This window comes from Mustela nivalis (genome assembly GCF_964662115.1).
Source record: "Mustela nivalis genome assembly, chromosome: 18".
Classification (NCBI taxonomy): domain Eukaryota; kingdom Metazoa; phylum Chordata; class Mammalia; order Carnivora; family Mustelidae; genus Mustela; species Mustela nivalis.
In genome coordinates, this window is record NC_139037.1 from 51,857,306 (window position 1) to 51,872,128 (window position 14,823).

At 43.1% G+C, this 14,823-nt stretch overlaps 3 protein-coding genes across 16 annotated transcripts in view; 1 reads left to right on the forward strand and 2 right to left on the reverse strand.

Annotated features, from left to right (window-relative positions):
- Window positions 1-14,823, reverse strand: part of LOC309852752 (uncharacterized protein) — a 642,676-nt gene that overhangs the window by 578,988 nt on the left and 48,865 nt on the right. The gene's annotated exons all lie outside the window — the stretch shown is intronic.
- Window positions 1-14,823, forward strand: part of LOC309852777 (KRAB domain-containing protein 5-like) — a gene marked incomplete at its 3' end in the record, with an annotated part of 579,551 nt that overhangs the window by 492,728 nt on the left and 72,000 nt on the right. For 6 of the 14 annotated variants that reach the window (XR_014305377.1, XR_014305381.1, XR_014305382.1 and 3 more), the window contains 3 exons: window positions 788-867; window positions 1,191-1,351; window positions 1,967-2,767. The exons of 2 other annotated variants lie outside the window; for them this stretch is intronic. Coding sequence is in view for 4 of the 12 variants with exons in the window: in XM_082710062.1 (XP_082566188.1) it covers window positions 788-867; window positions 2,066-2,157 (172 nt within the window). Of the gene's footprint in view, window positions 1-787; window positions 868-1,190; window positions 1,353-1,936; window positions 2,768-3,052; window positions 4,826-14,823 lie in introns of those variants that run through there. 6 more of the 14 variants (XM_082710062.1, XM_082710061.1, XR_014305376.1 and 3 more) reach the window with 5 other exon arrangements.
- Window positions 14,339-14,823, reverse strand: part of LOC309853928 (KRAB domain-containing protein 5-like) — a gene marked incomplete at its 3' end in the record, with an annotated part of 45,761 nt that continues 45,276 nt past the window's right edge. The window contains exon 4 of the mRNA XM_082712530.1: window positions 14,339-14,496. Coding sequence (XP_082568656.1) covers window positions 14,339-14,496 — 158 coding nt within the window. The remainder of the gene's footprint in view (window positions 14,497-14,823) is intronic.

Consider the following 14,823-nt stretch of genomic DNA (forward strand, 5'->3'; position numbering starts at 1 on the left):
ATTTTCCCAGTGGTCTGAAGGTTTAAGGGATATGTGATTATGTTTTCCCCTAGTCTATCCTGTGATTTTTCTCCTCTTTGTGAATACAATGATATTACTGTGAGTGTATTACTGAGGTATGTAACATAGAGATGATTGATGTTGACATTCTAGCACATGTACTCCATGATGCAGCCACTGGGCATTGATTTTGTGTAGCCAGTAGTTTTGCAGGGGTCTTGGACCGACAGGAGCCCTTCTCACTAGTGCATTCCCCAGTCAGCATGCTGCAGGGTCACAAGTTAGTATGACATGTGATACGACATCTGCACTCTGACCTTGTGAGCCACCATCTCTCATTTCTTCCAAAGCTTTCCCTCCTGTGTCTCATAAAGAAGATTCCCCCTCCCCCAAACCTTTCCTAAATCTGTTTTAGTTGGAATGGCATATTCTGGATTTAGACTTGGGACTCTATAGCACTGCACCATGGCCCCAAATGAAAGCATGTGCCCTGCACGCTACACTGAGTGTTGTTTTGATGTGTCTATGAAGTACACATGCACATATGACCATGCTATGTGTGTCATAGATACCCCATAAGAAAGAGAAATCTATCCAAATAGGAGTCATGTGGTAGCCAGGAGAGACAGAAAATAAGATGAAAAATTAGCATGTAGAGAAGGACAACTGTCCTGAGTAGCCCAAGTGACTCCCTAGTTGTGGAAAAAGAACTTCTGTTTGTTTTATGACCTACTTTTCTCCAGATCTCCAGTTGTATTTGTCCTCATTTTTCTTCCTCTCTACATAGGAACCACACCCGTTCTTTTCTGCCTGTGGAGAGAGTGTCGTCAGAAAATGCTTCATTGAGATTAGACAGATGGAAAGCTGGTGGGTATTAACACGTTTAGCACGTGGATGTGGGTTGTAAATCTGAGTAAAATTTGAGGAAGGCACCATCCTTAGAGAAGAACACAAGACCTATTAAAAGGAAATGTGAGGAACTCTTTCCCTTGTGGGTAGAGAACCAGAGGTGGCTCCTTTTAGTCACTGGAAAGGCACATGAATACATGTAATGGGGACAAGAAAAGGCAAATGTGGGTTTCTCAGGAGTAGGAAGGTCCTGGTTTATCTTGATGATTTGATTGATCTCCTGTGTCTTCCTGGGAATAATGCTGTTGGATGTCAGTGATTACTGTATGTCCCCGGCCTAGATCCGTGACAAAGGATGGAGGAGGGGTTGGATGATGCAATCATGTGGGCAACGTTAAGCTGTCCCACGGTAGAATGGATGTTTGAGATGAAGAAGCCTTCTGGGCAGTGGAATAGGCCAGATCAGCAAGGCATGTGCTGTGGTTGCTCCCTCATTTCCCAGGTAGGTAACCCCAGTCAAGGTCAGATCCAGTGTGATTGGGTGATTCTTCAGGGAAGCTGCTGTGTGGGACCTCCCAACCTTTCCTCAGTGCCATAATGGGTGTAGTTCTAGGGTCACGTGGGTGGCTCTGTCTTTAAGTGTCTGCCTTGGGCTCAGGTCATTAGCACTGCATTGGGCTCTCTGTTCAGCCAGAAGCCTGCTTTTCCCTATCCCCCTCCCCCATCTTGTGTTCCCCCTCTCACTATGTCTGTCTCTGTCAGGTAAATAATTATAAAATAATTTAAACAGTATAAAGAAACTGGTGGAAACATTTATATTCTATTACTGTCTGCAAGAGCCCACCCCCTTCAGTGCTAAGCATACAACAACCTCCTTCAAACATGAACAGTGTAGCTTTTAGGGGGTCTGGGGGATCAGTTAGTTAAGGGTCTCACGTTGGCTCAGGTCATGATGTCAGGTTCCCAGCATAGCCCTGCGCTGGGCTCCCTACCCAGTGGTGACTTGGTTTCTTTTTCTTCATCTGCCCATCCCTACGCTCCACCATGAGTGCCTCTCTCTATCTCTTAAATCAAATATTTGAAAAAGGAAAAAAAAAGTGTACCTCTTCTTGAGCAGAAATCCCAGCCATGTGCTACATCAATAATTGCACCATAAATCATCATAGAAGTTCTTCCTGATCACTGTGCTGAAGGATCCGACAATTTTGTTATCCAGAAACCCAAGCTGGCTGCCATTTCTTTGAAAAGCCAATGCATAGGGCCAAGAGTTTTGATGGGAATGGAATATCTGCATTATTCAGGAGATGAGCCATTTGGAAAGAAGACAGACTCATGTTCAAAAATCAACTCCAAGGATTTTGCCAGTCCTTCAGAGTTTTTAAAGGAGCTTGAGGACAGTGAATCAATAGGAGGGACACAGGGCAGTCTGACACAGTTCATGATTGCCTGTGGACTTACTGTGCCTCCTACGGACATTACAGAGGTGCTTGGAGGTTGCAAATGGGTCCCCAGGGGTGTTTGTGCCAGAAGGTGGGATTACCAGTCCTTGGAAACAATGTGTGGTGTTTAGATGTACAAAGAAGGGTTTAGTCCATCATTCATGGAAAGGTGCATGCAGAAATTTAAGGACTATTAAGTTGGCCCAAGAGGCCAAGGCGAGGTTTCATGTTAAGTTTTGAAAACTGTCTTCCATGGGTACCTGGGTGGCTCAGTGGGTTAAGCCTCTGCCTTTGGCCCAGGTCGTGATCCCAGGGTCCTGGGATCAAGCCCTGCATCAGGCTCTCTGCTCAGCAGGGAGCCTGCTTCTCTTTGTACCTCTCTGCCTTCCTGTGATTTCTGTCTGTCAAATAATTAAAATCTTTTTATAAAATGAGTGATTTCCTCCCTACTTTATCCATTGTCCTCATTTCTCTTTATTGTGCTGACTGTGATATTATTATGGATATATTACAGATTTTGTAGAGGTATTGTTGACATTTTAGGTCGTGCACTCCATGATACTGCTACTTAGCATTCACTTTGTGTAGCCAGTAGTATGGTAGGGTCCATGAACAGACACCCGTCCTTCCACTAGCATGTTTCCTAGACAACACTCTGCAGAATCACAAAGTAATGTAACTTCTGATACAACAACCCCAATCTACGCTTGTGCGCAACCATCTCTCCTTTTTTCCAATGCTTTCCCTTCCTGTGTCACTTACAGAAGACTCCCACAGAGCTGACATGGACCTGTTGTAGCTTCAGTGGCCTAATCTGGAGTTAATCCTTGGACTCGAAAGCACTGAATCGTGGGCTCCAAAAAGCTGTGTTCCCCACTTCCTATGGGGGGTGTTCCTTTGATGCGTCTGTGAAGTTCACATGCTCATATGATAGTGCTGGCTGTGGATTTAGAAAAATAATTTCTGCTTCTTTTATTTCCTAGTTACCTCCTGATTTGCAGTTGTATTTTTCTTCACTTTACTTTCCAACTGCATAGGCATCAGAGCCATTTTTTTTTTTTTTTGAGTTGTGGTGAGAGTGTGCTCCAAAGAGTTAACTGAGATTAGAGAGATGGACAGCCACTGGATATCAATTCAGATATTTAGCCCTAGGAGGTGGGATGTGAATCTAAGTAAAATTTGGTGAGAGAGAGAGGTAAGACCTATTAAACATCAAGAAATCCTTCCCATGTGAGGAGGGAACTGGAATCAGCTCCCTTTAGTCACTGCAGAGGCACAAGCAGCTGTTGCTTTTCTCATCTGATGAGTACATGTTATAGAAAAAAGAATTGCCAAATATGTGGGTTTCTGAGTAGGGAAGTCCTCCTTCATTCTCATGATTTCATTACATTCCTGTGTGTAACTGAGGACCAGATGGCCTTAGATGACAATGATGACTGTGATCACCCAAGTCTGCCTCAGTGGCAATGAATGGAAAGGGAGGCATATTGGATGGTGCAGTCAATTGGGCATAGCTTTACAATGTCAGATGGTAGAGTAGCTATTGGAGGTGGGGTTTCCTTCTGGACAGTGGGATAGGCAGGATCAGCAAGGCACGTCCTGTGGTTGAACCCAAGAACTACTCTCTCAGGGATAAAACCCCAGTCAAGATTTGATCCATTGTACATCAGTGACCTTTCAGGGAAGCAGCTGCACTGCTGTGTGGGGCCTTCCTCCCTAGTCAGTACCGTGAGGAGTATGGGCTCAGGTTCTGTCCATGGTGCTGATTTGCTAGAGAAGCAGTTGAGCAGTGAGACACAATGAGCATTTCTGCTTCAAACAGTCCAACCCAATTGGTCATTGACTACTGAATGAATACATAACATTTGGTATGTATGTACAGTGGTATATTAGCATGGAAATGAATGAAATCTTGCCACTTGCAACAACTTGAATGGAACTAGAGAGTATATTGCTATGTGAAATAAGTCAGAGAAAGACAAATGCTGTATGATATCACTCATAGGTAGATTTCAACCAACAAAAAAGTGTTCAGTGAGAAAGAAAAAAAGAAAAGGAGAGGCAATAAAAGAAACAGACTCTTGTAGAGAGCAAGCTGATGGAAGCCAGAGTGGGAGTGGGTAAGCAGATGCATTAAATTATGTACAGACATTAAGGAGTAAAACTGTGATGAGCACCAGGTTTTGTATGGAATTTCATAGCTGCTATTGTACTGCTGGAATGTTTTCTTAGTTTCTTGTGTAGCATATAGTCATTCCACAATTCCATACATAATCCAGAGCTCATCAGGACAGGTGCACTCCTTAACCCCTTCCCCACATCCACCTTCCCTCTGCCCACTTTCTCTCAAATAAATAAAATCTTCAAAATAAATAAAAATGAGGGGCAACTGGGTGGCTCAGTGGGTTAAAGCCTCTGCCTTCTGCTCAAGTCATGAACCCAGGGTCCTGGGATCGAGCCTCCCATGGAGCTGTTTACTCAGCAGGGAGCTTGCTTCCCTTCCTCTCTCTCTGCCTGTCTCTCTGCCTACTTGTGATCTCTGTCTGTCAAATAAATAAATAAATCTTTAAAAAATGAATAAATACATAAAAATGAAAGTGTAGCTCATTCTCAGTGTGAGTCCTATCCATGTGTTTCTTCAATAAACTTACTATGTTGCACCATAAAACATGGCAAGAATTCTTTCTTACCATTGTGAAGTATCCCACAATTTTGTTAAAAAAAAAAAAAAAAAAAAAAAAGCCAGGGGCGCCTGGGTGGCTCAGTTGGTTAAGTGTCTGCCTTCTGCTCAGGTCATGATCCCCGCATCCTGGGATCGAGTCATGTAAAGTTTCTCCGGTGAGATAAACACAACACCAGGCAAAGTGGGTGCTAGGCAAGATTTATTAAAAACACTCTCCGGTGAAGTTTCAGGGCTCAGAAGAAGGGGAACCAGGAAAGTTGTGCCGGGAGGAGGTGGGTACCCTCAGGCGAGGTTCCGAGACTCTGGAAAGCAGAGTGGCAGAAGTCGAGCCCAAGGCAGGGAGGAGGGGGATTTTAAGGGGTCTCAAGGGGAGCTCAGGGGTCTTTTGATAGGTTTCCCTTATTTGGATATCTCGCATGCTCCTCAGGATCCCATTGGTCCACTGGAGCCCGGGGCGGGAGAGTCTCAGATTCCTGCTTGTCAGGGTCCCATTGGTCCTTGGGAGCCCAGGTCCATTGGAGGGTTTTCAGATTCCTGCTTGGGTCCTTGTTCTCCTGTCTGAGCTCAGGTTTTGTAGTGGGGACTTTTGCCATCTTAAGTATCCCTTTCTTTCTGCCAGCCCAACAAGTCCCACATCGGGCTCCTTGCTCAGCAGGAAGCCTGCTTTTTCCCCTGCCTCTGCCTGTGCTTATTCTCTCAGACAAATAAATTATATCTTTATTTAAAAAAAAGCCATTTGCTATTCCTTTGAAAAGCTAGTGCAGAAGGCATGAGTTAAGTGTTGTGTTTTTTATTTTTTTAAGATTTTATTTATTTATTTGACAGATATCACAAGTAGGCAGAGAGGCAGGCAGAGAGAGAGAGGGGGAAACAGACTCCCTGCTGAGAAGAGATCCCAATGCGGGGCTCCATTCCGGACCCTAAGATCATGACCTGAGCAGAAGGCAGCGGCTTAATCCACTGAGCCACCCAGGTTCCCCAAAGCATGAGTTTTGATTGAAAAGGAACATTAGGGGTGCCTGGGTGGCCCAGTCACTGTGTATCTGCTTTGGCTCAGGTCATAATCCCAGGGTCCTGGGGATGAGCCCCACATTGGGCTCCCTGCTAGGCAGGAAGCCTGCTTCTCCCTCCCCCACTCCCCCTGCTTGTGTTCCCTCTCTCTCTCTCAAATAAATAAATAAAAGAAAAAAGAAAAAAGGGAATATTAGCTCCATTCAGGAGGCCAGTCAGTTGGAATAAGACACATGTCCAAAGAGCAACTCCAAGAACTCCTACAGGCCTGCAGATTTTAAAGGGAAGTTGAGTGCAGTGAATAAGTAGGAAGGGAGCAGGGTGGTCTGTAACACTTCTGGATAGGCTTCAGACTCACTGGTGTCTCCTACTGACATTATGGATGTGCCTGGAGGCTGTGTGTGGGTGGCCTGGGGGAGGTTCTGCAATAAGGCTTGGTAATTAGTCTTTGTAGGAAACAATGCATGATCTATAGGTTTACAAAGAAGAGTCTAGTTCATCACTCACACAGGATAAAGGTGCATGCTGAAACTTACAGTCTACTCAGTTGGCCAGAGGGTTCAATGCTCGACTTCTCTATAATTTAAAGAAATGTCCTTAACTTGACAATGGCAGAGCCCAGAGTATTTTGTGGGTCCTCTTTAGAATATGAAAGTTCTTTTAAAAACCTACCTCCCTTTTCCTTATCTCAACTCCAAGTGCATGGGCTCCTTTTGCCTTTGGGTCTTGCCCCTGGGGTTTAATAAGACCATCATTTTTCACCAAAAACCTTTCAAGAATTCTTGCCCATGGGCTCTGGACCTCACCCCACCAATTATCACCTACATTCCAGAACTCCATCAGAACCAGTCCCCGATTGAATGAAAGCCAAACTGGTGACCATTTCCTAGGAAAGTTGACTGTAAAGACTACACGTGTTTGAATATCTTTTAGATCATGGTGAATTTCTGTCTTTACTGCTTTCTGTTTATGTCCTCTACTAACTTTTTAAATTACATGATTGGTTAATTTCCCATTGTAAAAATTTTCTAGTGTTTTCCATGGATTAAAAATCAGAGGCCAATAATGCAGACTTCGGGGCATGAGCAGCAAGGCATGGTATTTCCATCCATTCAGCTGGTGTCCACTCACCAGGCACCCATCTGTAGCCTATGATATAATGGCGTAGGGCAGGGACACCTATATCCTTCCTACCTAGACTTTTATGGCTGGAATGCCTCTGTGGTAAGGCAGAATGGTAATCAAATGTGATTTTTGTTTGCGGGACACCTTGCATTGCTTTTGACACATGGACACTCTGACATATCCTGCATGGGACTCCATCTGGGAGTCAGGGGATCTTGTTAAGGGGCCTCCTCTACTTCTCTAGGAGCATGGTGTTAGTTCCTAAAGACTCTCCCAAGGGATACTTTTAAACCACTAGAAACCATGTGGGTTGCAAAGTTTAAGAAAGGTACTGCATGGACTTAGTAGGATCTATCAGTTAGATCTCTTTGCAGGAAACTCGGAAAATAGACATAAGTACCCTGGCCCATCCCAGGCTTTCAGGGCTCTAAATCAGGGCATGAACCTAAAGGTCTCTTGCATAACATGTTTGGTCATAAGCAGAACAGTAAACTCCCCCCTGACCTACTGGATGGTAATTATCTAAGTAGGCCGCCTCCAAATAAACCCTGGGAGTAAAGGGGCCATCATGGACGAAGGGGGCTCTGACTCTCTCTCACTGTTCCTTCTCCTAATAGATGTGAGAGCTTCTCCCTCACTCATTGCCCATTTTAATGGCTCTGACTGGAGCCAGCTGTGGTTGGTTTCCCTCAGGATGGGACATCTTTTTTTTTTTTTTTTTCAGAAGAGTGGCATTTTATTTTATTTTATTTTATTTTTAAAGATTTTATTTATTTACTTGAGAGAGAGACAGTGAGAGAGAGCATGAATGAGGAGAAGGTCAGAGAGAGAAGCAGACTCCCCATGGAGCTGGGAGCCCGATGCGGGACTCGATCCCGGGACTCCAGGATCATGACCTGAGCTGAAGGTAGTTGTCCAACCAACTGAGCCACCCAGGCATCCCAGGATGGGACATCTTAATGGCATTCCCAAACAGCTGCTGAAACGCCCTTTCATTTGGGGAAATTCCCTGTCATCTCTGGCCTGTCATGGACTGCCTAATTCCCCTTGTTGGTGGAAAACGCACGGCGCTTGATCCTCTGGCCAAGTGGATGATTTTGAGAACTGGAAACCCTCTTTCTGCTTTCTGGGAGCACTTCGCCTCCCCCTCCTCCCATTTCTGAACCACCTTGGGTGGTGCCTGCATTTCTGGCTCCTCTACTGGCCTCCCTGCCTCCAGCACCACTGGCTCCTTTTCCTCCTGCTCCTTGTGAGGAGCAAAGACCACCCAGTGGACTTGGCACTGCCTGGTTCAGATTTCCCACCAGTTTTTCAGGTAAAAATCGGCAATGGGGAGGTACTTTGTTGGTTTAATTAAGGTAGACATGTCTTCAAGGTTATTGGCATTAAATGTGAAACTTTTATCCTATTGGGTTTTGCTGAAGGTCAAATAAGCTCATGCTATACATATTCTGTTGCAGTTTGGTGGCAAAAGAATGACTCGAAATGGTCTCAGGGTCCTGGGATTGGGCCCCATGTTCGACTCTGTTCAGCAGCTACCCTGCTTCCCCTACTCACTGTGCCTGCTAGTGATCTCTCTCTGTCAAATAAATAAAATCTTTAAAAAATATATCTTTTATTTGAGAGAATGAGAGAGACATTTGTGGTGGTGGGTGGTGATGGGAAGAGAAGAGAGAGAAATCAACTCACCACTGAGCAGGGAGCCCAATGCAGGGCTCATGAATTTAGCCTAAGGTGGACACTTAATAACTGTGTCACCCAGGCACCCCTGGAACTACAGTCATGATGGTGCTGAAAAAAGGGAGGAAGGTCCTGTACAGCACTGAAGCAGCTTCTCTGAAGGATCACCCAACCACACTGGATCTGACCTTGACTGGGGTTATCTACCTGGGAAACAAGGGAGCAACCACACCACATGCCCAGCTGATCCAACCTATTCCACTGTCCAGAAGGCTTTTTCATCTCAAACATCTATTCTACCACATGACATCTTAACGCTGCCCACATGACTACATCATCAAACACCTTCCTCCATCCCTTGTCACAGATCTAGGCAGGGAAGTACAGTCATCACTGACATCCAACAGCGTTAGACACAGGAGGTCTATCAAATCAATAGGATAAAGCAGGACCTTTCCACTCCTGAGAAACCCACATTTGCCATTTTTTTTCCCCCATTACAGGTATTCATCAGATGACACCAGCAAGATCTCCTTGTGCCTTTGCAGTGACTAAAGGGAGCCACCTCTGGATCCCTCCCCACAGAGGAAAAAGTTTCCTCATATTTCCTATTAACAGGTCTTGTCTTTCTCTCTAGGGATGGTGCCTTCCTCATTTTACTTAGATTCACATCCCACATCATTGTGCTATAAATGTCTTAATACCAATTGGCTTTCCATCTGTCTAAATTTAATTAAGCATTTTCTGAGGATGCTGTCTCTGTAGCACAGGCAAAAAAGAATGGTTGTGATGCCTACATAGCTGGAAATAAAAATGAGGGCGAATATAACTGGAGATCTGGAGATAACTAAGTCATAAAACAAACAGAAGTTGTGTTTCTACATCTAGGGAGTCACTTGGGCAACTCGGGACAGTTCTCCTTTTGTACATGCTAATTCTTCATCTTAAATATTTTCTGTCTCTTGCCTGGGCTACAACAATGCTCCTATTAGGATACATTTCTCTTTCTTTTCTTTTCTTTTTTTTTTTTAAGGATTTTTATTTATTTATTTGACAGACAGATCACAAGTAGGCAGAGAGGCAGTCAGAGAGAGAGGAGGAAGCAGGCTCCCCACTGAGCAAAGAGCCTGATGCGGGGCTTGATCCCACGACCCTGGGATCATGACCTGAGCTGAAGGCAGAGGCTTTAACCCACTGAGCCACCCAGGCACCCCTAGATTTCTCTTTCTTATAGAGTATCTATGACACACATAGCATGGTCATATGTGCATGTGTACCTCAAAGATACATCAAAACAACACTAAGTGTAGGATGGGGGCACATACTTTCATTTGGGGCCATGGTCCAGTGCTAGAGAGTCCCACGTCTAAGTCCAGAATATGCCATTCTGACTAAAACAGATTTAGGGAAGGCCTACGGTAGGGGGTGTCTTCTCTAAGGGACAGGGAAGGGAAAGCACTGGAAGAAAGGACAGATGGTGGCTCACAAGGACAGTATCAGACATTCCTACTAACTTGAGACCCTGCAACGTGCTGACTGAGAAATGCACTAGTGAGAAGGGCTCCTGTCAGGGCAAAGCCCTGACTAAACTACTAGCTACACAAAATTGATGCCAAGTAGCAGCATCATGAAGTACGTAAGCTACAACACCAACAATATCTCTATGTTACATACCTCAGTAAGGCACTCACTGTGCTATCATCATATTCACTGAGAGAAGACTAGGGGAAAAATAATCACGTATCCCTTAAATGTTCAGACTACTGGGAAAATGGATTACTAGGTTTATTCTTTTACTCCAGGACCAAACAGGTGGTTGATTTGACCAGCTACCTACAATCTTCAATAGGATAGATGAACACTAGATGTAGAATAACACATCATTCATGACACACCCATATCCATATGTTAAAACATACTAGGTTTGGGGCGCCTGGGTGGCTCAGTGGGTTAAAGCCTCTGCCTTCAGCTTGGGTTCTGATTTCAGGGTCCTGGGATAGAGCCCTACATCGGGCTTCCTCCTCAGCAGAGAGCCTGCTTCCCCCTCTCTCTGCCTGCCTCTCTGTTTACTTTTGATCTCCATCAAATAAATAAACAAAATCTTAAAAAGAAAAACACACTAGGTTTTATTAATGAAAATATATTAAGTTCACACATACACTAAGTTAGGCATTTCAAATTCACTCTATTGTCACCGTTTGAAATACAGAACACACATGTGCAAAAGCATTCGGTTGTTGTCAGAAGGATGTGGGAGTACCTATTTTCCAAAATTTCCAAAAATTTCAGGACTGTGGTACTTTCCTCAGAAATGTGTGTGTTCAATGGTATGGCATTGTAGCGAAGAGTTAGCTACCCTCGTGCAGTCATCTGTCAGGATTTCCTCATTTAACCACATCAAGTCATACTCTCTAACGATTGCACTTAGGAAGATACATTCATAGTTTACTGCACAACTATCTCTTTTTCCTTAAAGAACAATTAGGAAAACCTCCTATTTCTAATATTGAGGAAGTTCTTTAGTTTCAATATGTCCAGAAGTGTGTGCTCCAAACACCTATCCCATGGAAACTTATATCAGTGTTATAACCATAAGCACCATCTCCACTTAGATGTACTTCCTACGTTGTATATCATACGGTCCTCTATCATGAAATTTAGGTATGCATGAGTCCCACTTAATGGAGCAGGACATCTAATATCTTTGATGTAGCAGCAATCAACCACATGGTCTTACACACCCACAAGGAACAGAGGAATTTTTGGGAGTGATTTTGGAGGAAAACATGTTATTGTTAGTCACAAATATCAAATAGGGTCAATGTAAAAAATATAAGAAAAATATGGAAAGCCTTTATCCATATGTTAAAGCCCATCCTCTAAATCTGTTGAAACAAAATGCCACATATATTCTCTAAGTGTATAACTTTGATTTTTTCCTTATAATCACGATTTTCCTACAGAGTAATTTCTGAGTAATTTTCATTGGCTTGATTTCTGTAACATTTATTGGCATCTGATGTTCAATTAGTTTTAAAGCATTGCTATCTTTCAATTTACTTGACTAATGCACTCCCTGGTGTTTGCTCCAAAGTAAACCAAAATGAAGGTCTTTCCACATTCAATATGTCCCAAGGGTTTGAATGTAGTATGCATTTTGAGACACTGAGTAAAGATAAAACTCAAGTTAAAGGCCTGGCCATTTACATTTCATACTTTTACTCCTAGATGATAACTGCGAGGTTAAGTAACTTGGGAGTTGCAGTGAGAGGTCAGACACATTCTTAGTATTTGTACACTTACTCTCCTATATAAAATCTCTCATATGGAGTGAGGAGGGACCAGTCCTTAGGCATTTTCTAACATTTATTTCTCTGTAAGTCAGATTAGGTTTCTCTAGGGTATGAATTCTGTGACGTCCAGTAAGGGTTTCTGCTAAAGGCTTGGCCACATTATTCATCAGCTGACACTGGTAACGTTTCTCTCCAGTACAAACTCTGTGATGGGTAGTAAGGTTTGAGCTGTGGTTAAAGGCCTTGCCATATTCTTGACATTGGTAAGGTTTCTCTGCAGTATGAATTCTGTGATGTTCAGAAAGAGTTGAGCTCTGGTTAAAGCTCTTGCCACATTAGCGACATTGGAAAGGTTTCATTCCAGTATGAATTCTGTGATGTGTAAGCCTTGAGTTATGGCAAAAGGCCTTGCCACATTCTTGACATTGATAAGGTTTCTCTCCAGTATGAATTCTGTGATGTTGAGTAAGCCATGAGCTCCAGTTAAAGGCCTTGCCACAATCCTGATTATTTATAGGGTTTCTCCCTAGTATGAATTCTGTGATGTCGAGTGAGGTGTGGGTGTTTGTTAAAAGCCATGCCATGTTGTTGACATTGGAAACATCTCTCTCCAGGATGAATTCTGTGATGTTCAGTAAGGTATGACCTCTGTTTAAAGGCCTTGCCCCATTCCTGACATTGGTAAGGTTTCTCTCCAGTATGAATTCTGTGATGTTGAATAAGTTGTAAATGGAAGATAAAGGCCCTGCCACATTCTCAACACTGGTAATGTTTTCCTCCAGTATGAATTCTGTGATGTTGAGTAAGGCTTAAGCTGTGTTTAAAGGTAGTGCCACATTCTGGACATTGGTAAGGTTTGTTCCCAGAATGAATTCTGTGATGTTGAATCAGGTTTGAGCTTCCATTATGCCTTGCCACATTCTTGACATTGGTAAGGTTTCTCTCCAGTATGAGTTCTGTGATGCTTAGTAAGGGTTGAGCTGTGGTTAAAGGCTTTGCCACATTCTTGATATTCATAAGGTTTCTCTCCAGTATGAACTCTGTGATGCTTAGTAAGATTTGACCTCTGCGTGAAAGACATGCCACATTCTTCACATTGGTAAGGTCTTTCTCTAGTATGAATTGTGAGATGTCAAGTAAGGTGTGAATTCTTGTTAAAGATCTTGACACATTCTTGACACTGGTAATGTTTCTCTCCACTATGAATTCTGGGATGTTGAGTAAGTTTCGAGCAGGATTTAAAGGCTTTGGCACATTCATTACACTTGTAGTTTTCCCCTGCAATATGAATTTGGTGATGTCTATTAAGACTTGAGTGATTGTTAAAAGCCTTGCCACATTCTTGACATTTGCAGGGTTTCTCTCCAGAATAGATCTGCAAATGTCCATTTATTGATGAACAGTCCTTAAAGGTTGGACCACCTTCTTCACATTTGTGTATTTTTCTCCAGTATGCATCGCGGATATTGAGATAGTGTTGAGTGGCATTCAAAGAATTTACCACATTCCTTAAAAATGTAAGTTTCCTTTTCCCAAGGGCTTATCTCATTGATGTTTAGGCTTGATGACTGACTAAACATGATCCCTGGTTTATTAGATGTGAATGGGCTTTTTCCCTCACAAATTCTCTGATGATCATTAACACTAGAGGATGGGTTATGAGCTTTCCCATATTCATTATATTTATGAGGACTGTGTCCCAAACGGTGACCATTATGTATACTGAGGTTAGAGCTTGGATGAAAGCCTTCCCCACATTTATCACATTCATAATGGTTCTCTGCAAACCTAGCCCTGACATATCGGTGAACACTGGAGCCCTGGTTCAATGTTATCTGATATTCAGTGTACTCAGCAATTCTGACTCCAGTGGAAACCCTCTGGTCATTCTGGAGGGTTGACTCCTCTGTGAAACCCCTCTCGAATGGATGCCACTGAGCAATTTGTTCTTCATTTCTACATCTCTGATGATCAGAAATAGTTGACTGAAAGGACAGGCCAATCCTATCTTCCAAATGGCTCAAATCATTATTTTCAGCATGAACTAGGTTACTTTTTAGATTTTCCAAATGGTCTGTCCACAAATCGCTATAACTGAATATTTGATTGGAGCTTGTGCTGACAGAAACACAGTGCTCTGCAGAAACAGTTGACTTAAAAAAAGAGGTTTTCTGCAGCAGTTTATATCCTTCACTATTTGGGGCATTGACATTCTCATTAAGGGAAACTGCCTTGGTTTGGTTGTATCATCCAGGATTTCACTGATGCTCTTCACTGTCCCCATCATTGACCCAGTCTCTGCATAAGTGTAAAATCTCAACAGCACTATGTTTGTGTCTGTGCATTGATCCGTTCTGGAAAGAACTTTCTATGCTCCACTGTAGCAGGAAACTCTGAGTGTCATGTGACCATAGAGCTGAAAGATACCAAAAAAAAAAGTAAAACCATTGCACTTACTACATTCTGAAGAATATACTGAAGACTTCTAATGTAGAAGCATTGAGGCAATCAGACAGTATCAGAACAATGGCTGAGAAAGAGTCATCAGGACTTCATTTCTCCATGGACATACAACATGGCATATAATGTACTGAGCATGGAGTCTAATAGATAATTCTGCCTTATGGTCAGGGTGTAGCACAAATCACTTTCCTGTATCTCTATCAATCAGAAAAAGGGTCACATGTGCTCAAAATTAGTGGAATGATCGATATTGAAACAGAAAACTGAACAGAACCAAATA